Source organism: Sitophilus oryzae, unplaced genomic scaffold (genome assembly GCF_002938485.1).
Source record: "Sitophilus oryzae breed Bouriz unplaced genomic scaffold, Soryzae_2.0 scaffold_1060_pilon_pilon, whole genome shotgun sequence".
In the NCBI taxonomy this organism is placed as follows: Eukaryota; Metazoa; Arthropoda; class Insecta; order Coleoptera; family Curculionidae; genus Sitophilus; species Sitophilus oryzae.
The window spans coordinates 542,715-569,955 of record NW_022145683.1 but is presented as its reverse complement, the minus strand read 5'-3'; the positions used below and the strand labels follow the sequence as shown (position 1 = coordinate 569,955).

At 33.7% G+C, this 27,241-nt stretch overlaps 1 protein-coding gene across 3 annotated transcripts in view; it reads left to right on the top strand.

The window, feature by feature from the left end:
* LOC115877490 (AN1-type zinc finger protein 6) overlaps positions 1 to 26,145 on the top strand; it is a 56,888-nt gene extending 30,743 nt beyond the window's left edge. For 2 of the 3 annotated variants that reach the window (XM_030893681.1, XM_030893690.1), the window contains 4 exons: positions 12,974 to 13,237; positions 14,619 to 14,741; positions 19,560 to 19,782; positions 21,419 to 26,145. In XM_030893681.1, coding sequence (XP_030749541.1) covers positions 13,139 to 13,237; positions 14,619 to 14,741; positions 19,560 to 19,782; positions 21,419 to 21,567 — 594 coding nt within the window. In that variant the 5' untranslated portion in view covers positions 12,974 to 13,138 and the 3' untranslated portion in view covers positions 21,568 to 26,145. Of the gene's footprint in view, positions 1 to 12,973; positions 13,238 to 14,618; positions 14,742 to 17,385; positions 17,532 to 19,559; positions 19,783 to 21,418 lie in introns of those variants that run through there. The other variant, XM_030893698.1, reaches the window with a different exon arrangement.
* Positions 26,146 to 27,241: the final 1,096 nt, after the last annotated feature.

Here is a 27,241-nt window from a genome sequence, read left to right as displayed (position 1 = left end):
TTCGCAGTATTAATAATTCAGAATTGGTAGTAATATAATTATTTTTCTAATTATTCAACCGAAAATAACATATTTCTTTAAAAACACTAAATTGCATTTTTCTCGGCTCGAATTAAAATGGACAAAACTGGGTTTTCCCGTGTAGTCTTCAAATGATGTTGTTTTGGAATTTAGGGATTTATACGAAAATGAGCCCTTCATATGGATGGCCAAACATAAAGAACATAGAAATCGTATTGCAGTGTACAGTAAAAGAACTTAAAAAGAAAAAAGAATCACTAGCAACGACAATTTCGGGACGACCAGTATCCATCGATGCGACTATACTGTTTACTTGCCAAGGATTGTAGGGGTACTTGGCAAATACGCAAATATTGGCGTACTTGCCAAGTACACTTGCCAATGTAGTACAAAGTTGGGACTGGTGGGGATACTTGCCAAGTACGCAAATATTGGCGTACTTGTCAAGTACGCCAGTCGTGAGAATCCGCCTTTAAACGATTAATCGTACACTTGCCAAGTGTACTTGGCCAGCCTTGTTTACACTTGCCGAGGCGCAAAAAAACGACTGCGCAAATAATTGTACTGTTATAGCGTATGTCCGATTTATTTCCGGATCGTAGTGTTTTTCGAGTTAATTGCGGATAATTTAAAACGTTTAAACAATAATAGATTATGTAATGTCAAATTTACATTAATAACTTTAATATTGGCGGCATCTAAATCGTTCCCACAGCAATAAATGGAGTGGACAAATGAAGACTACACGGGAAAAACCAGATATGTCACATTTTCATAGAAATTAAGATAGCGACTTTGAGCGATACAATTTTATGGACAAATGTTAACATCATTCGAGAAAAAAGAAAGCAATAATACGCTTAGTCCCAGAGATATTACGCCTTGGTTATTTTGCCGTACAAAGGAAAAACCAGAGTAGTCCACGTGTAAATGCAAAAACCGGAGATGTACTGACGCATGGGCGACAAGCATGCATCTTGCAATTAGTATTATATGTTATAAATTTATGTATTGTAATAAAAAAACCTACTTAAATATTAATTTTCTCCCTACAACAAAAAAATAATAGTTTAGATTTAGGTTTTATACAACCTTTAATTGGACATCCCCTGGTTTTCCCCTGTTTTGTTTTGCATTTTGACATTTTTATTTCGGTATTTCAGAATATGGCGATAATTCACAATATTAATAATTCAGAAAAAAATCATAATTCAGAATTAAAAAGAAAGAATTAATAATTAAGAAAAACTTATGCAAATAATTCAGAATTGGTAGTACATAATATATATTTTTCTAATTATTCAACCGAAAATAACATATTTCTTTAAAAACACTAAATTGCATTTTTCTCGGCTCCAATTAAAATGGACAAAACCGGGTTTTCCCGTGTAGTCTTCAAATGATGTTATTTTGGAATTTATGGATTTATACGAAAATGAGCCCTGTATATAGATGGCCAAATATACAATATAGAAATCGTATTGCAGTGTACAGTAAAAGAACTTCCAAGGATTTAAACAATTTTTGTGCTGGCGTACTTGTTGAAATGGACACGTCGTGTGAGCGCCTTACTTGCCGATGTTGTTTACAAAGTGGGGACTGGTGGGGATACTTGCTACACCAGTCGTGAGAATGCTAAATGCGCATTCGCACAAAAATCGCTCATATGTAAAAAAAAACTTAAAAACTAAACAACTGATTTTTATTAACTTTTTTTAACTGTTAAGCTATAGGTATAGTTTATCTGAAAATCTGAAGTCAGTTGGAATAGATTGAGACACTGCCGTTCTTTAAAAGATCAGCCTGGGGGCGGACTTTTGTTTACTTCATCAGCTGTACATACTTAGATATTGGGTTAGATTCCGTTTCATATTTTGTCGGTTGATTTTTGGTTTTAACTCTATGATTTTTGGTATTATTTATTATTGTAGTGCAAAAAACTAATTATCTTGGTGTTTAAGTGATATAAACTACTACCAGATATATGGTCACTCACGGTTTCGCATAAAAAATTAGAAAAATTGAGAAATTACACGTTGTGTAAGTGATTTAACCTAAAAGTGCCCATACATTTTACTATCGTGATTTTTGTGTGTGTTTTTTAAGACTCTAACAATTCATCAATAAAGCTTAAGTGGAGTGTGTTTTTGGTGCTATGCCTCATCTTTGTTGTGTTCCTGGTGGAAAGGATAGTTATACTAGGCAGGCTAAAGTGTCCGGAAGAGCAAGAAAAGTGGGTACGAGTTATAAATCAAGAGAATTCTATTGAAATATCTTTAATAAATTTAAAAATAATATTCTCCCATGATGGTATTAATGAAAACTGGACAATTTTGTTTATTTTATTCATATTGTGGAATCTCCACTCCAAGTGTTGTTGGTTCAGCTTCGATAGATTCAAACACGTAAGTAGGTATTATGATCTAGGGAAAAATAAAAAATATGTGTATTAAAGATCATGAAAAAGATTATTATTTTGAGTTCAAATTTTAAAAAATATTTTTGTAAAGACAAGACTGATATAGTTTAAAAGAAGAATGTGTTTTTGTTTGATAATATATAATGTATGTCAAGCATAACATATATTTGTTCAGTAATTTTTAATGAATAGTGTTGATTATTTATAATACCAAATTAATATCAAATATTTAAGTGATAGCTGAATACAATATGAATAAAATAACAATAAAATTGGTATATTTGCATAATACAAAATTAAGTTTTAAGAATAAAGGTGTTACTAAAAATACTAAGAAATTCATATTTCTTTGTTTTAATTTGTTAATGTTATTTACATTTTACGTAAGAATTATACTGTATCATCGAAAAAAATCGGCCTCTAGTTGGCTTGGAAATGAACATCGATGACATTCCCTAAATAACTGTACACATAAAATAATTAACTAGAATTTTACAATCTTTAATTTACACGCACATAATGTTTACTGCGTACTCCATAGTCAATATAGATAATTTTAGTGTTAAGAATAATAATTTAAAAAAATATGTGGTCATCTAGTTTATATTAGTTTATTAATTGCAGTAAACATTATGAGGTGTGAATTATAATTGTATACCTATGTAATTTTTTGGATTATATTCGACACTATTTTTCTCATATGACACAACACTGATGAAGGCTATAGTTAGCCGAAACGTTTTTTTAAACCAAATAAAAATAATGAAAACCCAAATGAAAACTTAAATCAGCGTTTTTCGCGAACCTAAAAATCCCAAGAAAATCAAAAATCTTAGAATAATTTTACATATAAAATGCCAGCAATCTTCATTTCATATCCATCGCTGACGCCATTTTTTAGATAATATTGTATTATTTGTAAATATGATTTTTCGAACATTGATACTTGCAAAATATAAATTTTGTGAATGCAAATAATAATACATCACTATTAGTAGATATTGAATGTTTTTTGTTAAATTAGATCGATTTTCAAACCCCCAAATTTAAAATATATTTACATTTTACCCATTATCTTAGGTACCTATTCATTATTTGTACATTGTAAAACATTTGCTGCATTTGTATGGTTCAAAGTTTATTTGCCAAAGTATTTATTACTATAAATAGGTATATATGTTGTAGTTATTAACTGTATATTATGTATATTTCATGTAAACTACATCATTTTTAATATACAAACCAAAAATCTGAGGAATAATTATGTTTTCCATGTATTCTATAACATATTTATTAATCCGTTATGTCTAACTAGCGTGACGTCATAAATCTCGCCCGTAGGCTGATCTTTTAATAGAAGGCACTGATTGAGATTCTTAATTTCGGCACTCTCTTTGTCGACGCCTGTGTCGACATCGTCGGGACAAAGGATTTAAGAGTCTCGGTACTTTCAATTGACTTCGGAAATACTATACATACACAGGTAATATCCCTAGTACAATATTTAAATATTAAAATCGCAATCGCAGCGATTTAAAAATAGCAATCGCAGTTTCAATTTCGATTGGAGAATGGCAGTTTTGCTCATCTCTAATTTATAATGTAAATAAATTATTAGAGTATTGTTATTATTTAGAGTAGTTAGATGAGTGTTGATTTTCGTTTTATACTTTACTCAAAATCTCTATTGTATTTCGTGGTTATTACCTATAAAACGTAGAGGGAATGATGACATCATCTTCATTCCCGTTAATAATGTCCCAACGGAGTTATGACTCTGTTTATGGTTAACGTATCCAAGAAGAAATATATTAATTCAGTCAGAAATAAATAAAATTTAGCTGGCTCTTCCCCATTAGGACTAAGTATTCTAACGGTATTTGGTGTAATCCTATCGCTGTGTGAGGAAATTTAAAAAGCTCGGCTAACTCAGGTTGAACGCCCTTCGTCCGCGTAGAGGCGCTTTCTGCTGGTGTGTGTGCGTAGAGTACGACCTTGGCAGGTTATCGTCCTGCGAGCAGCGGTTGGTTCTCTCTCTGGGCCAGGAGAACCGGTACGACTCTGCTCGAATCGGTACTAACAGGGAATCACGACGATGGTTTTCGTCAAACATTGCGGAAATCGTGTATCTAAAGCCTCGTCTACACATAACATTTTACCTGTCAGATAAGACGGATTAGTAAGTCTAGTGTATATACTGGAAGTTTTATCTGCGGTTTTATCGATTATAATATTGGGTTTAGTGAAATTGAAAACAATAAAAAATGGAAATTTGCTTTAAAATTGTATTTATGGTTTATATGTCATTTGTAAACATTTCCCAGCAGTAAATCTTTGCTATCTGTCAATAAATTGGACGAATTCACGTGAAAAATAAAGAGAAGTGAGAAAAAAATAGTAGTGCCAATCAACTGTTCTTTTTTTCAATGTGGAACAAAAGAAGGAACTGAACGGGGTCTCGAGACACCGGCCTGAACAACCTTACATCTGGCCATTGTTCGTTTCCGTCTAGTCAAAGGGCCAGGTGTTCAAAAAAGTTCATCGTGCACCTTTCAGTAAGGTAAAGGAACTTAAAGAGGGAGATCGAGAGCACAAAAAAACACTTGCTTTGAGAACCAAATAAATGTGTAAATCTCGATATAAATAAAATAGGAGCACCTAATATTAAGGCTGTTTCTGATTCTTTTTCGTTTTATTATCGGTTATGCAAAGTATATAAAGCTGGAAAGATATTGTGTCAAGATTTGAATTACAGTGAGGTTATTCTGAATCTTAAACCCCGTCTATAAGTAACGTTTTAGCTGTCAGTTTTGCGTATCGAGTAAAACGGAAGACCGTCTAAAAAACTGTGAAAAGTTACTAAATAAATTGACTTGGTTTTACATGAAATCTCACAACGTATTGTAGTGGAAGAATTGCGTTGCGATTTGGCATTTTTTTACATTCTATTTTTTGATGGGATATCATTTCTTTTTGTAGTCCATCCTTCTAATTTTTTAGCTACTAAAGAAGTTTGACTAGCGATAATTCAGAAACTTTGAATTATTGTTGTAATATTGATATGCAAATAAAATCAGACAATATCAAATCGATAATTTCTAGTTTTCCACCTTTTTGTCAACTGGAAAGTCAGTTACCTGTAGCGGCTAGATAAAGCTAAAAGTTAATCCATAATTATAGTTCGAGATTTTTCATTTTTCCCTCCGTTATAAGCAAGTAGTGGAATAAATTAGTGGCTTCAATTAGCGTAGAAGTTTGTTCCTTCAATTTCAACGTAAGCATTCAGAACGTCAAAATTAGTGGTAGACATTTTCGATTAGTAGAAAAAGTTATCAAACTTTTAACTTTTCCACTAATTATACTTCAAAATTTGGGACAAATGTCATTTTGGTTTATGACTATCTTCCGTCAAGAGAAATTGTGGTTATAAATCAAAAGTTGATTGTTTTATAAGCTAAATATTCGGCTTTCTCTATGGATACAACTGACTAACGCAAACTGTTGCTAGGATATTCTATTAATTTTATTTGTGTTTTTTAAACATTGTGAATGATCGTAAACTAAAAAGTATAAACCTTCATTCAGAACCTCGCAATTAGTGGTATCAATTGCAGTTTATGCTTATAGAGAAAGCCTAATATTTAGCTTATAAAACAAACTTTTGATGTCTAACCAAATTTTGTCTTGACCGATGATAATAACAGGCCCAAAATGACATTCATCGCAATTTTTATAGTATAATTAGTGGAAAAGTTAAAAGTTTGTTAACTTTTTCCACTAATTGAAAGTTCCTACCACTAATTTTAACTTTCTGAATGACTTTCTTTCTGACATTCAAATTACAGGAACGAACTTCTACGCTAATAAAACCACTAATTCATTCCACTAATTGCGAGGTTCTGATTTAAGCTTGAAACTACCTAAAATTCAAGATTTGAAGTTTGTGACACTTCTGAAGTACCTTAGAATATTGGTGATCTGTTGGTGAGTCACTGTCGAAATTAAAGAAATTTGACAAGCGATAATTCATAAACTATAAGGTTTAATTACCAGATATATTAGCAATCCTAGTTAGCTATAGGTCCTTATGATTAGTAAAAGTTAATATTCTTGCTTTATCCACAACGAAGTTTCAGAGGAGTGAAAATCGGCGCCTGTTGCTGCGTGAAGAGAACTGGCACGGCTCGGCTCGACCTGGCGGGGGCTCTGCCGTGCCCTCAGATAACCTAAAATAAGCTGATAAAAGCCCCTATAAATCCGCAACATTTTTAATCAAATTAACACTTGAAACGTCAAACCAAACTGTCAAAAATGAGTATTCTCATAATCTCCCTTCCTTAATATTTTTATTGAAAGCCAAAATCGAATAACTCTCAAGCGGAGCGGGGGGACTGCGAGAGGGCGACCTAGTTTCCACGAAGCAACCGACTTTTTCTTCTGGCCGCCCGTCGAAACTACGCCCCGCCGCCCCCACCAGGCCCCTTCACTGGGTCGTCGGCGCGATCGAACGCACCGACGACGTCGCTGGAAGCGTTCAAGGTCGATGTAGAGGTACTGCCCGAGGCGTCGCCATTCGCCAGGAAGTTCAAATTGCTTCAATTTCAAAAAGAGCATGTTTCAAACTAAAAGAATTTCGGACTTCCATTGTCTTTATTTAAACTTACACATCGTTATCAAGTGTGAACTAAGACAGTGTCCGCATTGGTGTATTTTATCAGCAGTTGCTATTATCGTGGATATTTCCGTACTAGGATTGCTAAAGATGTTAATTCTTCTGTGTTCTTATTGTTTACTATAAAAACGACTTCTTCAAATTACCCGTCTTCCAGTGAGGGTATCTATGAACAACCCGAGCTTCCGGCCACTTTATATTGTTCTGTGTGGACCATACATAGTCTGCAATATCTGACATTGTTTTACCTCTGTAAGTCTTACATTTACAGGACGTTTAGTCTCTCCAATATACGACTCACCACTCACCACATTCACAAGGTACCTGGAAGATGCACTCTTGCTCGTTTCGATGTTTCCAGTTTTGTTTTTTGCTTAAGAGTCTGTTACGCTGTACTGTTCGGGTCGCTCTCAGGAGTCGGGTAAAGCGGGTGTGAGGCCGAAGGAAATATGTATATATTATGTTTCCGAATTCTGCCTAAAGCTTAGCCCGATCCTGCTGTGTTAAGCCACACCTAAAATTCCTAACATCTTTTTTTAAGGCTTGCAGAGCTTCAACATTTTCCATATAATAGCAAGCAATTTGTTACGAAACCATTTAAATTTTATATCATTGTAATCACAAAACTTCAATCTATTTCCATGTTGATGGAATTTTAAATTGTCTTTATTTTCGAGAAAATTTAGTCTAAACATAAGGTATATTTTTTTGATGTTTGACCATCAAAATCTTAAAAATGAAGAAGTTATCTAAAAATGTGCTACCATACGGATATAGTATGAGAGGTCGAAAGTAAGAGTGGGATAAAATTTTGTTCAAAGCAAAAGTGGGTTTAAATTTTCTCTAAGATCAAAAATAGCATATACATCACAACTTTGGGCAAAAGTGAATCGAATATTAATCAGCGCAAAAATGGTTCGACAAAATATTCAGGGCAAAAAAGCTATAAAATATTAACCCGTTTTGCGCTAAGAAAATAATACGTAGATTCGATAGACGATAAGAAAATGGTTCTTTTTACCTCTGCGCGCTGCCGTATTTATGTACTATCGAAGGGACGTTTTTATAATACTATTGAGTATTGAGTGCTGTTTCACATGGAGCGGATGTGCGGACCATCGTGGACCATTGTGTGTATTTTTAAGAATTGACGGAGTACTTTCACCTGTAGATCGCCCATTGGTTGAACAAGTACCATGAGTATTGAATGTATAAATACTTTCACATAGGCGCGGATGATCCGTCGAAGCAAGGGATCGACGGATGGCTGTTGGACGAAATCATACGGGCGGACCATCCGCGCCCATGTCAAAATACTCATACAAGCTCATAGTACCTCTTCAATAAACGGACGGTCCGCGCGGAAGCCGGACGGCCCGCTCCATGTGAAACGGCACAACAGGGACGATCAGCAGCGCGGACGGTTTGAGCGAATGCTCCGCTCCGTGTAAAACTGCACTTCATACTAAATTTTATTTCGTGTTTTTGCACCTATTTTAGTGTGTTGTTTATCTTTCTTGTCTATGGTGTTGTTCAGTATGGCAAAGCATCTCTAGCAGAGCTGCAAGCTCACAGAAAACTTAAGTCTTTTTTTGACTTAAATCATTTTAGTGACTTAAGTCATTTGATTTTAAGTCGATAAATCAAATGACTTAAGTCATTTCATTTATTTCGAAAGATGACTTAAAATACTTAAATCTTTTTTAACGACTTAAGTTATTTTAAAAAAGATTTAAATCTTTTAAAAGATACAATATGACCGAAAAAAGAACGGCGTCAGCGATGACTATGAAATGAAGTTCGCTGTCATTTTATATGTAAAATTATATGGGGAATGTCATTGATGTTTATTTCAAGCCAACTGGATGCCGTTTTTTTTATCATACGGTATATACCTATTGATATAGTAATTATTTATATTTTTTGCTTCACACTGCTGTACTGCTGTTTATATAATTTTTTTGTGTTTCACACACATTTTTATACCTATAAGATAATGAGTTTGATATTACAAAACACAGTATTTTAGTTATAGGAAAATATAAAAGCCTAACGGCTCGGAAATTTTCAAAAGTGAAGAATATAATTATACAAAAATTATTTCCATTGTCTAGATGTGCACTTCCGAATATAACTTGTTTAGTTTATATCTGGTCGGCACCTTTGACTTCGGCACGCGCTTTGATATCACACACGACCGCCGCCGCCGATGCCATTTGAAGAAAAATATATTTCATAGAAAAATTAAATTACTCCCTCTTTTTATGCGATTTTTCGAAAAGAAAATGCGGACTGGGACCACATACGTATTTGCATTGATTGTGTCACACGTGTAATACGGAAGAATATAATATTTTTATACTTTTATGGGGTTTTATATTTTTCAAACCAAACCAACCCCCCCCAGCTACAACGTTGTAAAAATCAATTCATAGAACTGATTTTATGTTCTTAGTAATTTAAATACACTAAAAGAAAAAAAATTCTTTAAAATTTTTATTATGAACTTTTATAACGTCATTACATAATTTTATATTATATAAAAAGCTTGTAGCGAGATTTGAGTGTACAGTTGTACGACAACTTTATCTTGTAATTCCTTTTCTAGTGGTGTATCATAAGACAAACTTTCAAAATGAGACAGGGTAGACACAGGTTTTAGATTGTCATGTATATTGTATATACTTAAAGTAAAGTTGTCGTACCAGATTTTTATGAGTGCAACTGTACACTCAAATCTCGCGACAAGATTTAATATAATATTAAAATTATGTAATGACGTTATAAAGTTCATAATAAAAATTTTAAAGAAAAAGTTTTTTTTTCTTTTTTGTGTATTTAAATAAAAGCTTGTTTTTAAAAAAGTTCTTTTTCTTAAAATTTATTTTTTACTTTTTAGTTATGCTGGTTTTTCTTAAATAACTTTCTATGGGCATCCTAATAATATGTATATCGATTTTCATTAACAAAGGAGAACTTAAAAAAACGACAGCTGTCAAATTTGACAGTTCAAATGTGATACAAATAAAACGAAAACCGACTATGGGGTAGGGGGCATCAATATATCGATTTTTATCAAAATCGGACAACTTTGAAATTAGTTTGGGACAGCTGTCAATTCTGACAGCTGAATTTTTCTTTTCATTTTTTGGCTTCTTTCATATTTAGCCCATGGCCATATATATATATATATATATATATATATATATATATATATATATATATATATATATATATATATATATTATGTCGATTTTTATCAAAATCGGTTCACTTCGAAATTTTGACATGTCATTAAACTGTCATTTTTTCAAGATAGCCGCCCACATATTTTTTTTCATATGTATATACCCACAATATACCTATATTATAATAAATTTTTTATAATAGTATTTTAAAAAATCGAAAACCTCAAAAATGGCGCCATTTTGGCCGCCATTTTAACAGCTGTCAAAAATTCTGGTCATGCCTTGTAAAAAAATGTATAATTTCCTACAATCAAAGGAAGTGGTTCTAATTTAGCTTACAAGATTTGCCCCGAACAAACATACATACAAAGCAAGTTAAATAAAAGCTTATAAAAAGTTGATTTTTACACTACTTGTTGCATATGGTGCAAATGTTATTTTTGTATAGAAAACTAGAGGAACATGAATAAAATGACTGGCAAATACGCAAACAGATTTTTTTATCTAATAGTAAATTAACGATTTTTTCTTCGGACAAAAAAGGAATATTTTTAATCTTAGAGTAAAAGTGGCATATAATTATAACCCATTTTTACGGTAAAGTTTCTTTCTCTCATTTTTGCTCTCATTGCTACTTAAACCGCTTTTGCCCTCTGAAAAACGCAAACCGTTTTTGCCGAGAGTAAAATTTTAACCCACTTTTGCTATCAGCCTCTCGTATAATCTTTTATTTTTAATTTTCTTCTTCATTTGTGTAAAACTACCTGGCCAGTTTTACATAAAACTAGTTATTTTCCTACTTGGTACTAACTACTTGGTTACAAAACCTGGTTTGTGCAGGTTTACCGGTACGTATATTCCGGCCTACTGCGACTCTGCAGGCCGTTAGTCTGACAAGGCCCTGCTTGAATGGCCTGCGCAAACATCGAAGCCTGAACTTTCAGTCTGTTGTTAGCTGGAAACAAAATACCGATTTGTAGTAAACAGTTTTTATGCCATTTTATATAAAGGCATGCCATGTTTACGGAAAATAAAAAAAATATATGGGACACCCTGTACGTAGTTTGACTATCTAGATCAAAAACTTTTCATATCACCTACGTATAAATGAAACAAAATTTAGAGAAAGTGTCTACTTGGCCTTTCTCTTTCACTGAGAAAAAATAAGACATAATACGATATTTGTGTCAGGTATTTGTTTATAATATTAAATAATATTTTTACGGTTATTCTTTAGTTTGCATAATTGAAGTTGCAACTAGGGATGCATCGATGGATGCATAATAGTACCAATATATCGATACATTAAAGGAAAAGTTCGATGTATAAAAGCCTCGATTAGAAAATATCGATTTTTTTTTGAAAATTTGGATTTTTACATAAAAGCACCTGCTCCATCTTTCTTAAATATTTTGTTTGTGTTGCCGCGTCATTTGAAAAGTGGTAGCATCTTTCTTGTTTTAAATTGAACACTCAGTATATTATTATATTTTTGGAAACTACTTTCATATCTCGCTTTCTAGATTACCAATAAAAATCGGTAAAAAAGTTCGTACAAATACGTGGCCTAAAATACTTCGTTTCGGAGATACAGGGTGTAGAAGTTTCATTTTTGTTTCGTTTTTTTTCAATTAATTTCTGAGCTAACCAAACCAATTAAACTTTTAGTTACGTAATCGAGGCGCGATTTTTAAATTCTTTGTTGACTACCATGGACATATTCGGCGCCGGGCTGACTAACTGCAATTTATATTTTCCGCTCGGGATTTAGGTGGTAGCTCTGCTGTAAAAGATGTCAAGTTGCCACATTTATTTATTTATTTCCTGACATTGTCATTCGTTTTGACAGTTTTGTTTTGTATTACGAGTTTTTGGTTTAAATGAATTGTGTTGGGATATTTTAAGCTTAATTTTTTTTTACTAGCAGACCTTGCAGTCGAACATTGTTATTTTTAGAACCTCTTTTAGAGGGAAGTGGTACAAGATAGCTTAGTAGCCGTAAAAAGTCATCGCAAATTTATTAGAATATTTTGAACGGGAAAGCGGTAGTAATTACTTTTTATGTCTCGTAAGTGCTGTTAAGGAGGTGAGTTTTGTTGATGTCAATAATAACTGTTTATATATTTTTTATATTTAATTTATTTGTGTTTCCTAAAATATTTTGATTAAAAGAAAATATGTGAAAGTGGGCAACGCTGTGGCGCCTTAATCACGTGACTAAAAGTTTATATGATATGAACTATAGGTAGAGCTCCCTGCAAGTAGGAGTCATATGGACATCGAAATAAAATTTTCCATGTCAAAAGTCAAAAAACTCCCAAATACTTTTGTATACCTATTTTCATTCAAATATCCACGTTAGTTATGAAATTATTCGGAAAAAATCGAAATAAAAATGAAACTTCTACACCCCTCTAAAAAAAGCATTTTAGGACACGTATTTATACGAACTTTTACTTATTTTTATCTGCAAAATATGCCCAAGTTTCCCGAATGCAGTTCAGACCACCCTGTATATTATCCAAACCTAATTCCACAATCATTTCGTTTGTCTCTCTGTGACACTGACACCATTCAAATTTTGACTTTTCACTTTCTACATTACAATTTTTACATTATTAGTCTCTTAAATCACACCAACCCGAATTAATCCCGATTTTTTCTCGTTTTCAGCGCGTGACACGCATCGAGGCACGCCCCTGACCCCCGCCAACCGCAACCCCAGGGCGCAGACTCGCCGCCCGATCCAGAGGCGCACGCCATCGCTCCCCTCGGCGTAGGGCGACGCGACTAGTTTTTTGGAGAGAAGTTTTAAGGGCCTCCCCCAAAGCCACGGACATGGAGAGGGAGTCCAACCCCATGCAGGCCCTCTGTCGGTCCGGATGTGGCTTCTACGGCAGTCCGGCCACGGACGGACTGTGCTCCCTGTGTTACAAAGTAAGTGGAGTGGATAATGTTTAGAGAGAACGGGGGATGTTTTATTATTATTAATAATAATTATCGATTTCAATCGAAAAAAAAACCATTGAAAATGTGAATGATAATCTAAAACATTATTACATGCTTCGTACTGATGTCACTCCAAGAACCATTGTATCAGTGCCGTGCATGTAAATGTAGGCAAAAAACATTTTTTCTCATATTGCAATATAACTCATTACTAATCGAACAAAAATATTCGCACTAACTGTGCTTTCAGATGGAGCGGAGCGTCCGCGACTTCGAGCAAGTACCATGAGTTTATATGAACAATTCCACATGGGTCGCGTCGCGTCCGGAGCATACATGTTCCGTCCGGATGAGTTCGTCGACGGCTATCTTAAAAAAAAACATCCGCGCGGACGGTCCGCTCCATCTGAAAGCGCTGTTATTTTTATTCTAGAGATTACCTAACAATATATTTAAATCATTTTCGACAACTATTGTGGTACCAAATTATTCGTAAAAAATGCTTTTTTCCAAATATGCTAATGAGCCACCCTTGTTCCATTTGAAAAAATTGAGATATGATTAAATATATACGATTTGGGCATCTTCTAACCGGCCAGAACAAAACACGAAAACATTAGACAATCAAGTATATTTTTCCAAGACTCCTTGATTAAAAATTAAGTGTTTTTAACACAACCACGGCACTCTAGATTAAAATTTAAAATACGATTTTTTAGCGATAACGTTAAAAGTTGACATATGATATGTCATTCTATTCAGAGTGTCATTTTCTATCGAATAAAGTAAAAAAATACAGAGGGTGTCATTTAAAAATCAAAAGTAGTAGTAAATTCTGGTGAAACGGGAATTGACCGAAAACAATTGAATACGTCAATTAATCCTAATTTATGTGTTATAATAATAATAAAATGTCTTTATTCCCAAATAAAAATAGAACTATTACAAAAAAATATCACGCTGATAAAAAAACATAAACCATATAACCAAAAAATTTCAAACAAAACAGTCAACCACTTTTAAATGGGAAAAGGCGAAATTCAGAACCTAACCGAGCCCTGCACTTCCATTTAACTCCTTATACTGTATGATCCATTTTGAGAAAACCATTTTTGAGAAACCATCCAACCATTTTTGAGAAACACCCGTTATAATATTTCCAATAAGGCGCTCAATATGATTTACGCGGATTGATTTACTTCATATTGTCTATGAGATAGTAAAGGCTGTGCCTTTGCTAATCTTGCGTCGCTTAAGGAATATTTGTGCAAAATTTCTTGCTTTTAGACCAAACGGTTTTGGATGTGCCTTGATCGCTAAGTCCGTCAGTATTGATGTTTTTTTATATTTATTAATGTGTGTTTTTTAGGAACAACTAAGAAAGAAACAACAGTTGCCCACGAACACGCCAGCTAGCCTCAGTTCCTACCGTGACACCTCAACGGCTCAGCCCACAGTGAGCCCACTACCTTCTGCAGCTGAATCTCTACAGGTAACATTTTAGATTTTTTTTCTTATACATCAATATTCCTATAAAGGCGGAGATTGACTTGAGCCGAGCGCTGTAATGTAATGTAATATACAGGGTGGCCCATCGAAAACGTTCCGCAAGGCATAACAGCCAGAGTAATTTTTTTTTTTCAGAAAATTCAAAAACACGTCGATTTTGTTTGTGAGGGGGACAACTTTTGCTTCAAAAATGATTGCAAAATCTTCAACCCTCTAAGCGGGGGTGTCATCCCCCAATTGATTTCAAATGGGAAGGGGGGTCAGGTGGTACCGCAATGAAAAGGGCTTTCTATTCTCTATACTTTCCCGCTTTGTTTTTGAAAATCGGTCGAGTCATTGTGAAAATATGAAGGATTGAAATTTGAAAAGTTTATTTAAACATTTATCAGAGTAAATGATACAGATAAATTCCTTCGACCAATTTTCTGTTTTTTCTTAATATTTCTAGATGTTTACGCATTTTTTCACTTGCCACAAGGTTGAACGATCAGGTGCGGTAGTTGCTAGATAGCTGTTCTGTGACTTATGCGTTGAAGTTCTTCTCAATGTCGTTAAACTTTTTAACAATTATCATTAATATTACTCACTTGCAGAAAAAGTGGAAATAATCGAACTTTATTAAAAATAGTGAATGTGGCAATCGGGTTGCGCAGATATTCAATGAACGCCATCCTGCCAAACACCTTTATAGTAAAATTGTTCGCGAGTTAGTAGCAAAATTTCGCGCAACTTGTTCCGTTATGAATAAAAAGAGGCAGAGGGAAACTGTAGTAAATGAAGCTATGGAGGTATTCGTATAGGGCCAAGTTGTCATGGATAGTACGCTGAGTACAAGAAAATTAGCCAATGAGACCGGCGTGAATAGTACAAGTGTCCAAAGGATATTAAAACACAAGTTCCACCCGTACAAAATTCAGTTGGTACAAGAACTCAACGAAGACGATTTTGATCGTCGCTTGCAATTTTGTGAAACTATGAGTTAACGAGTGGCGAATGATAATAATTTCCTATTTAATGTGTGTTTTTCGGATGAGTGTACTTTCTTTTTGAACGGTGTAGTTAATCGGCACAACTGTCGGTACTGTACTGAGGACAACCCCACGGTTTTTCACCAGGTGCACACACAAAACTCTCAGAAATTGAACGTGTGGGCTGGTATTTTTGGAAATTCTATTGCGGGTCGGTTTAACGATATTGAGAAGAACTTCAACGCACAAGTCACAGAACAGCTATCAAGCTATCTACCGCACCTGATCGTTCAACCTTGTAGGAAGTGAAAAAATGCGTAAACATCTAGAAATAATAAGAAAAAACTTCAAATTGGTCGAAGGAATTTATCCTTATCATTTACTCTGATAAATGTTTAAATAAACATTTCAAATTTCAATCCTTCATATTTTCTCAATGACTCGACCGATTTTCAAAAACGAAACGGGGAAGTATAGAGAATAGAAAGCCCTTTTCATTGCGGTACCACTTGACTCCCCTTCCCATTTAAAAAAAATTGGGGGATGACACCCCCGCTTAGAGGGTTGAAGATTTTGCAATCATTTTTGGGGCAAAAGTTGTCCCCCTCACAAACAAAATTGACGTGTTTTTGGATTTTTTGAAAAATTAAATACCCTGGCCGTTATGCCTTGCGGAACGTTTTCGATGGGTCACCCTGTATAACGAGCATATATGGGAACTGTATAATACACCAGTAACCGCCACAAAATATTGTATTACCCTTTGAATAAGAAAGCTAAGGAAGGAGCATAATGCTATCCATGTATTCATGCATGGTGGGCGGAAAAAAGGGACTCTAGGGTGGGGATCCTTGACAATTCTGTTTGACTATTCATTTGACACATTTGATTTTGATTTGAAATTTTGTGGATTTGTCAGTCTTTACGGAGCTTATTTTTTGTTATTTATTATTTATTCTACTACTGATAGTTGTATAAAGGTCAATCTAGATTGAAATTGTGGCAGAACTTACATTAACACTGACCCGTTATAATATTATGTTAAAAGACTCTAAAATAGTTGGTTGTGTAGCGTGCGGTAGATCTAGGCAAAAATCGAGTGAAATAATGGAACAACTTTTCGCTAGTAAGTAACTATATAATATACATACGTGTAGTAAACTGATCATTTTTGAAATTCACTTAAATTAACTAATTATATATTTTGTCTTGCATTTTTGCTTTTATTTACTACTTGTCAAAGATTAGATGTCAAAGAATTTAGATACGGCAATTTGACTACCTGCTTCAGTAGCGTATCGGATGTTTGTGTTAATAAATAATTATTAAAACTTATCTATTTTTATTATAATAATATGTTTTTATAACAATTTTAATAACTACCAACATTTATTCACAACGTAAAATTAAAAAAAATTATTGAGTCTACCCCACGTCTACCCTACATCATAGTTTTACATTTTTTAAATAAAATTAGAACGGCACTGATAAACCGGAATTTAAGACGGCCATATTTGAGTCCCATCGCGGTGGACCTAAGATTTTTGATATGCTCCTTCCTTAGTCTTCTTATTCAAAGGTATTACCTGAATAAACGAGTTTTTGATAGAAACAGGTAGATATTTGACGGAATTGACAGTTTGTCAATGTCACGTCAAAATTGTCAAGTATGTAGTAGAATGTCAAAAGAGAATTTGAGTCGATCGTCATCGAAGACATCGGGTTCGGAAGGAAGCATAGCCGAAGTCGAAGGCGATCAGTACTTTCTAGAGAACGCCGAGAATCAGGCTGAAGATCAGTTACAGGTAGCTGAGCGCTGAATTTGTTTAAAATTATTCAATTTTAAAGTTCCCAAAGAAAGGATAGCCTAAGATTTAAAAAGAATAAAAGGTATTTGTTTATTCTTGGATTTGTTGTGAAGGAGGTTTAAGAGAGCTGATAAAATTTTTTAATTTTTGAATGCTGGCAGTGGTAAAGTTAACTTAATTACGAAAAATATTATTTATTTTATGTGAAACTAATCTAGCTAGAAAAGGAGCGACAACTCTATTAACTGGATCAGAACCGCTCTATTTCTCAAGTGGAAACCAACTTAAAACAAAATTCGAGAACCTAGTAGACCCCATCCGTAACCTGGAATGCGTATTCTCCAAAGGTCTAAGACGCTTGAAGAAAATTCTTAAGTCTTAAGCACTTACGACCGAGAAAAATCAAAGATTTTCCTTGATTTAAGGAAGAACAATCTTAGGATTGTCACGGGGTTTTTAACACTGTCTCCTCAATGAACACCTCAGTAGATTAAAAAAAAATGACGAAAAGACCAGAACACTTCAGCACTGAGTGCGCCGAGACGACAACCATTCTTGTCATAAACTTTGGTACGACTGATATCGGAGAAGGAGAAGAAACCTGTAAAACCGTCTCAGATACTGGCTTTTGTCAAAGCCCTGAGACTGTATGATGAGTTATAACTCAAGAACGGGGGACACAGTAGATCTATAATATGCAACGCATAAGTTTGTCGATTTCTTGAACTGAGACGCGTTTGTTTATTGTATATTGTATATTATGCGGTGATGGCTTGTTTATTTATTGACGCACAATGCAATACTGGTTTGAACTACAAAAAAGTGGGTAAAGTCGGTGTCCCATTGAACTATTATTATCGGAATGATAAGAAGTATAATAAACAACTAGGTATTTATTGTTCTTATAGTCTAGCAAATTTGAAGAATTGCCTTGAGTCCGCCTGGAAGAAAATTGAAAGTTTTTTCGACTTGGTCTACTACTGTCGTATTGAAATAATTTATTATACAGAGTGTCCCAAATTTAAGGATGACCGCTAAGATCTGGGAAACCATAATAGATATTCCATCAAAAACAAAATGTAAAATATGTCAAATCTTGCACTGCAGTTCTTTCACTTCAAAAAGTTGAAAGATTCAGAAATTTCATGTAAAACCAAGTCATTTATTTTAGTTAGTGTCCAGGAAGCACCTATTTAACAACTTTGTTATAAATTGTTATATAATCAATTACCTATCCATATTTATAGAGACCCTATGAATATCAGACATATTTATTTTTGTAATAATTATACTGACTTAGCACCATAATTATAAAAGAGTACTCCAGTATTATCTAAACAAATCAGTGTTCCAAATCACAGTGTGTCCCATTTTCTTGTGTTTTATTGGATAACTCGTTTATTCATAGAGGTGCAAAAATGCAGTTGTCACATTATCGCTAATTTTTTATGAAACTAAACTAAGTTATAAGATAACCGAAATACACGAAGGGGATCGAAAAATGCAATATTTTCAAATTCGCCCTGTATTTCAAAAACCAAGGAGGCTAAGACATCTATATGTAGCATCTTTAGTTTCATTAAAAAGTAGTACATTAATGTGAAAACCGCATCTCTGTATCTCTACTCATAAACGAGAAACACCATAAAACACACGAAAATGGGACACCCTATACAATAAAGTTTTACTATGTAGTGTTAAACGGATATCTCACCAGCGACAATTTATCGATTTTTAATAGTTTGTTGTGTGTAGTAAACTTTTTTTGGAATTAATTAGTCTGATACCACATAAATAAGCAGCATACACCACAGGCGTAGTCAGAACTTTTATCGAAAATATAAATATCTCTTCAAGCAGGTAGGTTAAGAAAGATATGTGGTACAGCACTGTTTGGAGGTATGGTAACAATTTGGTCTCTGGTGTTATTAGTTCTCGAATTCTTTGGTCATTGTATTATACTGGCTTTTATTAAAATAAATATCTATAATTACTATTATTATTAAAACGAAACTGTTGTTTTAGATCGGCGAGGAATTGCAGTCCGCCTCACTCCAAGCCTCCCCCTCGGCCACGAGCGGCTCCGCAGTCGCCGCCCTCGAAGACGACGCCCCCTCCCCGAGCCCCGCGTCCCCCGCCGACGTGTCGGACTCGCCGGGCAGCGGCACCGACGACAAGGACAGCGACAAGGACTCCAAGAAGAAAAAGAACAGGTGCGCGACCTGTCGCAAGAAGGTCGGACTAACCGGTAAGTCACCCAAGACACCCTTAATACCTTACAATAAAAAGATTAAGGAGGGAGCATATTGTACACTTCTACATCACACTATTTTATCTACTGAACAGTTTTTCGTATTGCTACTCAGAAATGCGTTAATCCTATAGCACCAAATATTAATTAAAGCATGGGGAAACTATCTACACACCAGTTTGTTCTAGAACATCAAATTTTACCCTGGAGTACGACATCCTACGACATAAAATTGTTTAAAAGTCCTACAGCACCAAATAGTTCATTAAAACTTGAATTAGTGAAACAACATGAATTTTAGCTAATTGTATTAATAATAGTTTCTACCCACAATCTTCTTAATCCTAGTGAACCAATTTCAGATTGATCTAGCCATAGTACATTTTTATGTAGCATAATCGTTTTTTTATCTTTTGCTGGACAATTTTATTTCATTTTAATATTCAGAAAATTGTTAATACTAGAGCACCAAATTAATCCTAAGACATCAGATTTATCACAATGTAATTGTGGTCATTTTTAACGAAAAATTTTACATTTCTACAAGCGGTCCTAAAAATCAAACTTAACACATGGTAATATTAAATCCTAAGACACCAGATTTTACAGGAAAATGTGGATAACATTCGCTGAAGAATCTTCCATAGCGTTTTTCTGCTTCTGAGTGTATATAGTTATTTACCAGACATTATTCAATTTTTGACCGAGATCTACCGCACGCTGCACAACTATTTTACAGTCTTTCTGGAATTTGCAATAATGTCACTGTTAATTTAAGTTCTGATACACACAATACTCTTCTAGATTTACTACCTCTAAACAAAACCAATTGTAGAATAAATAATAAATATCATAAAGTAAGTCCAGAGAAGTCCAACAAAACTGTAACATTTTAAATCAAATTCAAATGTGGGGATTGAAACGTCAAACAAAACTGTCAAAGATGAGCTTGTGATGTTGATTTATTGAAAATGCATGAATATATAAATATTATACTCCTTCCCTAGCCTTTTTATTCTAAGATACATACCGTGTGTTGATAGTGGGCATCTAAAAAATTTAAAATACTATTTTTAAAAGTGAAACTGTCAAGTTGACATATGATATATGAGGGATTCTGAAGTGAACTGAAGCAAGTCCTAAAATGTAATTATGGAGAAAATGAGAGTTAAAATTGTTTAATGTTACTTAATTAAAATAAAACAACTTGGATAAACAGGCTATAGCTGCTTAATGCGAGAAGTATGACTTGATTCATTTCTCTACTGGAAAAAACAATATTCTATAAACGTATGAAGACGATTATCTGAAAATAGTAGGAAATTGGACTTCCTCCATTTTAATTCTGACCACTCCATATGTCATTTTCTATCAAGTAAGGTAAAATACTTTTTTAATAATTTCCGGTTAAACAAGAAGCGACTTATATTTTTTTTTTTTTTTAATAATGTGCCGCTTTTGAAAAGTATCCGGTAAATTCAACAATAATTAAAGTATTTCCCAAGTCATTTGAACTGGTGTGGGACTCTGAAGTTGTTTGCCCAGACGATTATTAATTAATGCCCGAAATTAAGAGCCCCACACCAGGGCAACTGACTATGGAAATATACCTATTTCTTTTTGGTTTGCGCAGGTTTCGAGTGCCGATGCGGCGGTCTGTTCTGCGCCGTGCACCGGTACAGCGACAAGCACGACTGCAGCTTCAACTACCGGGAGATGGGCGCGCAGGAGATTCGGCGCAACAATCCAGTGGTCGTCGGCGAGAAGATCCAGAAAATCTGAGCCCCGCCACAAGGCCGCCCGCGCGGGTTCTTCGCGTTCGCGCGGGGCGGCGCCCCCAGGACAATATAAAGTGCCGCGGGCGGACACCAAACCTCCGGGAGTGGCCCGCGTCCGGGGCGCAGTTTCCTAGTCCAATTTCTAACGTAGCACAGACGGTTGTGCGAAAAAGCTCCTAAATAGGCTAATTTTCTGTAAAAAATTGCTTCCCTGACAATGATTTAACTGGTTTGGGCTATGTCACAATGCTGTTTTAGCTGCCATTTATCCTAGGACATCAAATTTTGCTTTTGCTATAACATACGTATTTTAACCTGACAATTTAAAGCCATTATCAAATGTTTTGATGCTCGGGAACAGATTTTTTTACTTACAGCATCAAATTTTGCACTAAAATGTACCTGTTTATTTTTAAATCATCTAATTGGGGAATGTTTTTACATGCATTCCGAGCTCCTCTTTATCTTTTATGAATTTTACTGAATTTTAGCTTTCGGCAGTAATACTAGACACTTTAACACTTGCTATTTTAGCTGTCAGCGGTTTAATAATCATAGGGCATTAAATTTTACATTTGGCTTAACATACGTATCTGGAACTGATAGGTATTATCAATTAGTTTGATGCTATAAAAATACTCGGGAACAGGTGTTTATCCTACAGTATCAGATTTTGCACGAAAATGCAAAAGTTCAATTTTAGACTGTCTAGGATTATACTAAATTGTAGTTTTTGTCAGTTTATTAATCCTAGGTAATCAAATTTTACATTTAGTTTAGTATACATATTTTAACGTCACAATTTAAAGGCATCATCAAATATCTTAATGCTATAAAAATAGTCGGGAACGTGCTATAGCATAAAATTTCCACAACTTGTAAGAAAAAGGTCAAATTTTAGATCACCAAACGTTTTTCTACAGACGCAAGTTTTTTTATCTCATGGATTTATATTTTAACGGTATGGTAAATACCCAGAAACCTATTAATCCTACAGCATCAAATTTTGTACTAAAATGCAAAAAACCAATAATTTCAAATCACCAAATTAAGGAACATTTTTCAACAATGCAAGTTTTATCCTTCATGCATTTTAACTTAAAAAATTTTGTTTGCCATAGAGCATCAAATTTTGCACTAAAATATGTATTTTTGACCTTTTGTTCAGGGCATTTAATTGTAGAGTGTTCTTACATAATCTAAAGCATTTTTATCTTAAGCCAATTTTATCATTTAGGTGCTTGGAAATAGTCCTAGAACATCAAATTTTATACTCAAATGGACGTAAATTAAATTTTAAGTTATTGGTGTCTTATAATTTTTAAATATTTCTACATAGCACAAGTTTATCTTATTTAATAAAATTTTGACATCGCTACTCGCTCATAGGGAAAATCTCTAATTTTTTGTCTAAATAGTTACACAACAGTTTGTCCTAGAGCATTAAATTTTACCCTGGAGTATGACATTCTAGGGCATCAAATTGTTTTATAAGCCAGCCTCATATTTATATAATGGTGAACAATTTTACATTTTGTCACTCATAAGTATGTAGTGTTAACACATCAAATTTTATATTGAAATGTCCTAGAACATTTGGTGTTCATTAAAACTTGAATTATCAAAAAACACGATTTTTCTCTAATTGTATTAATATTAATTTCTACATAGTCTTCTTAGCCCCTAGAGCATCAGCAAATTTTATGTAGAAATGTGGAATCCTAGTGCACCAGTTTCAGAATGATCCTAAATACATTTTTTACGTAGCACAAGCTTTCTTTTTATTTTTCGCTGTACAATTTTATTACATTTACATTTGCTTCTTGATCCTAGAGCATCAAATTAATCCTAAGACATCAGTTTAAGACACAACACCAAAACATGGATGTAAGTGTGGAAGCATTTTTTTAGCTTGCTGAAGAATTTTGCATTTCTACAAGCGTCTGTTAGTTGTTAGTCCTAGAGAATCAAACTTTACACACGGTGATATTAAATCCTAGGACATCAAATTTTATACTAAACATAGGTAACATTCGCTGAATAATTTTCCGGTCCTAGAGCCGTCTGCCGGTAGAAATTGGACTATCGAGAGCTCTAGATGCTCGAGCTGGTGTATTGTGTCAGTGGCGTAGATCGTGAAGGACGCTCGAGCGCCGTTTTTCGTTCGCACAATTTGACAACATCGACAACAGCTGCACAGGCCGTTTCTCGTCGGTCGAACAACCCTACTCGGCGGTAAACCAAAACCAAAAGAACTTCCAATCGAAGACTAGACCCAAGTCCGTGCTAATTTACCATTTTACCTTTTATTGCCACCGAAATATTCTATTTCCAACATAAAATTAATTTTTATCGAGAAAAAAAAATAAATAAAAATTATTAGATATGTAATGTCATTTTAGCTTCTTTGTTATGTATATAGCTTATATCTATTGTTTACTTGTTTCTTCTTATTTTTTTTTTAGTCTAGAGATCGGAAAAAGCGTCTAAATATAGAAATATTCTCGTTTGGAGCATATTTCTTTAGTTGGACCGTAGAATTGCAATCTTTACTTCGTAGGTATTTTTGTTTCTACTGGATTGGGTCACCGCTTGCTCTGTGGCGTTCTGTTTTTAATAAAAGCTACATATCTATCTAGGGATGAGCGATAATTCACCTAACGATGAATTTTAGTTATCGGTATGTCGACATTTATCGACATATCGATAACTATCAAATTACCGTTAGTTATTGGTTCATCGATAACTATCAATAATAACTAATATTCAGATTTTTAAAAAGATAAATAAAAAATAATCACAATAATAAATTTGGATCTATCGGTAATGTATCGATATATCGGAAAGATCCCATCCCTATTACAACCTAACTTAATATAAAAATAACATTAAAAAAACATCAAGCCTGATTTTTATTTAATAGAAGTATTATTTTCAATAGTCCCAAAGTAAATTTTGAGTTTAATCCAAAAACAAAATAGATATTTTGATTTATAAAGGTGTTAATATATGCTAATATTCTCCGAACAAAGGCACTCCGAAATTTACTTCTGAAGAGAATTGAAATCATCAATTTAGTAAAATAATGAACGTTTTGGAGCAACCGATGACCCAACCGCACTTATTTAGAAAAAATGTTAAATTTTAGTTCCGTTTCAAAGTTATATAGTGTTCTTTCCTTTGGCAAAAATGTTTGGTAGTTTTTTTCGGGTTCTTGCTGTACTACACGTTGCCGACGTACCCTGTGATCAAATCAAAATGACGTCACACTATGCAAATATGAACCATCAATTTTTTTGCAACCATAAAATACTGTCACGTAATTTTTATTTGATTATAGGGTATACCATTATATAGCATGTTCCTAGATTGTCTTTATAAGAGGAAAAACTTTTTTATTAACTTTTTGAGAAAAATGCATTCTTCATAAAAGTTTTTGCTTGTTCAAAAATGGTTAATCCCGTTTATACTTTTCGAAATTTCCAGACTGTTTTAGAGAAAAAATATGAGAATATAGTTTGAGTTTTATGAAAATATGCCGTATGATCGAAACTAAAATGATGTCCAATTAGCTTGGAAATGACGATCCATGACAGTCTCCATATAATTTTCCATATAAAATGACAGCGATCTCCATTTCATAGCCAATTCTGGCGCCTTTTTTTTTTCATATTGTAGTTATTAATTTTGATTAAAGCCATATTTTTTGCTGTTTTAATATGTTAAAAGAAGTACAAAATTTATTTAGTTCAATATACTTCTTTAATATTTTAAAACAGCAAAAAATATGACGTTAATAAAAATTAATAATAACCATCTATCAGAGAACAACAGATCAGATCTACAACGAAATGATATGACCATAGAAACGCGTTTTATTTTTTATTTTTCTCTAAAACGGTATGGAAATTTGGAAAATTATAAACGAAATTAACCATTTTAGTAGAAGCAAAAACTTATTGAGAGTGCATTATTCTCGAAATGTTAACAATAAAAAAGTGTTTCCTCTTGTAAAGACAATTGGGGGACATACTGTGGAACAAAAAAAGGAAGCTGAATGATATTGGTTGAGGTTAGTGATGTGTCGTGTCTGATAAAATTGTTCGATCTTTTTTAAACTACTTTGGCCGTACAGGACCGTACTTTTTTCAATAATAATTTGTATAAAAATAGAGTCCACTTCAGACGTACGACTGTATTTTTTTTGAAAATCGTTTGGAGCGGACTCCGCACATTCAGCGTTCTTCTATATAGTTCGTTTCCGAAAAGAAAGTACGATGATAAAATGTAAAAAACTCAGGTAAACAAAAAAACTAATTTTTGCTTCAGGTTTCAGACTAATGTTTGTTATTAGACGATGTGGTTTGTGTTAATCATATAACGATGTTTCTTTATAATAAGCACATTATTTCTTGTATAGTTTGAGAGCCGTTCGAAGAGCGAGGGAGATAGAGAAAAAAGATAGTAAAGGCAAAAGAGTTTGTTTTTCTTATTTGTTTATCATCTGCAAACAAACTGTTTACATATTATATTATTAAGTGAAGCCCTGTGGCAATGTCTAATAAAATCTATTATACAAAAATGGGTGTTTTATTTTAACCTGACACTGGCGCAAATTTTAGACTGCTATGGATGGAAATTATTTTTGAATTATCAGTGTTTTTTAATTGTGAAATATTTTTGACCGATGCAGCGGCGCTTGCCATACGGCGTTCTCCACTTTGTGCTATCTGCGTCCCTGTATCTAGGCCGTCCTTTTTCGATGGTTGTCGAAATAGCTGCGATTTTTGATACTAGTATTTTTTTTGGAATTGCTTCGAGCCGATTAAAATTTCGTGGCGATGCTGAGCGCCGACTTCGTATCACGAGCGGTCGATCTCTACGTGTCGTTATTTTATATCTGTTATTTATTAGAATTAGCAACAGTTGCGTTATGTTATTTCTAAATAACAGATTAAATAACAACCCATCTCTAATTGACCGAACTCTTTGTACACACGAAATCGGCACCCAAGACCAAAAATGCCGACCCTAGTAAATCACAGTAACATTTTTTTGAAACAAATTGAAATACGTATTTAAAAAGTACCAATTTAGTACTTTATTCAAAAGGAAAAATTTTACCTGCCTTGAACCTTGCTTTTCCAAAATGAAACAACGAACGCTTGGAAATGATGACAGCTAAAAAGAACAATAAAAAAATGTATAACAACAAATTTATTAATAACTATTAAAAATAAAAAGTTAACAATTTTTTATAATTTAGTATAAAAACAAACTGAAATCACAATTTTTGGTGTAAATGAAAAATAAGTTAAATATATATAAATGTAAAAATTATAATTAAAAAAGTCAATAGCAAACCCCTGCTAAAAACGATAAATTAAAAATTTGGTTCTAAATTATTATTACTAACAATATACTGGGAATATTTACAAACTAACTTAAATTTCGTGCTTTCCATTAGTGATGTAAACTACTTTTATGGACTCGTAACTACTACTATTGGTAATAGGACTCGTTACTTTAGACTCGTGACTTTGGTACTTAGTATCGTTACTTTATAATCGTTGTTTTGTGTACAGGTTGGAAGACTTGGGCTTGACGTGGAACTTCGTTACTTATTGTGCGCGGCGATCTTCGTTGCATGCTCGGTTTAACCTATAAGGGGTTTCTAC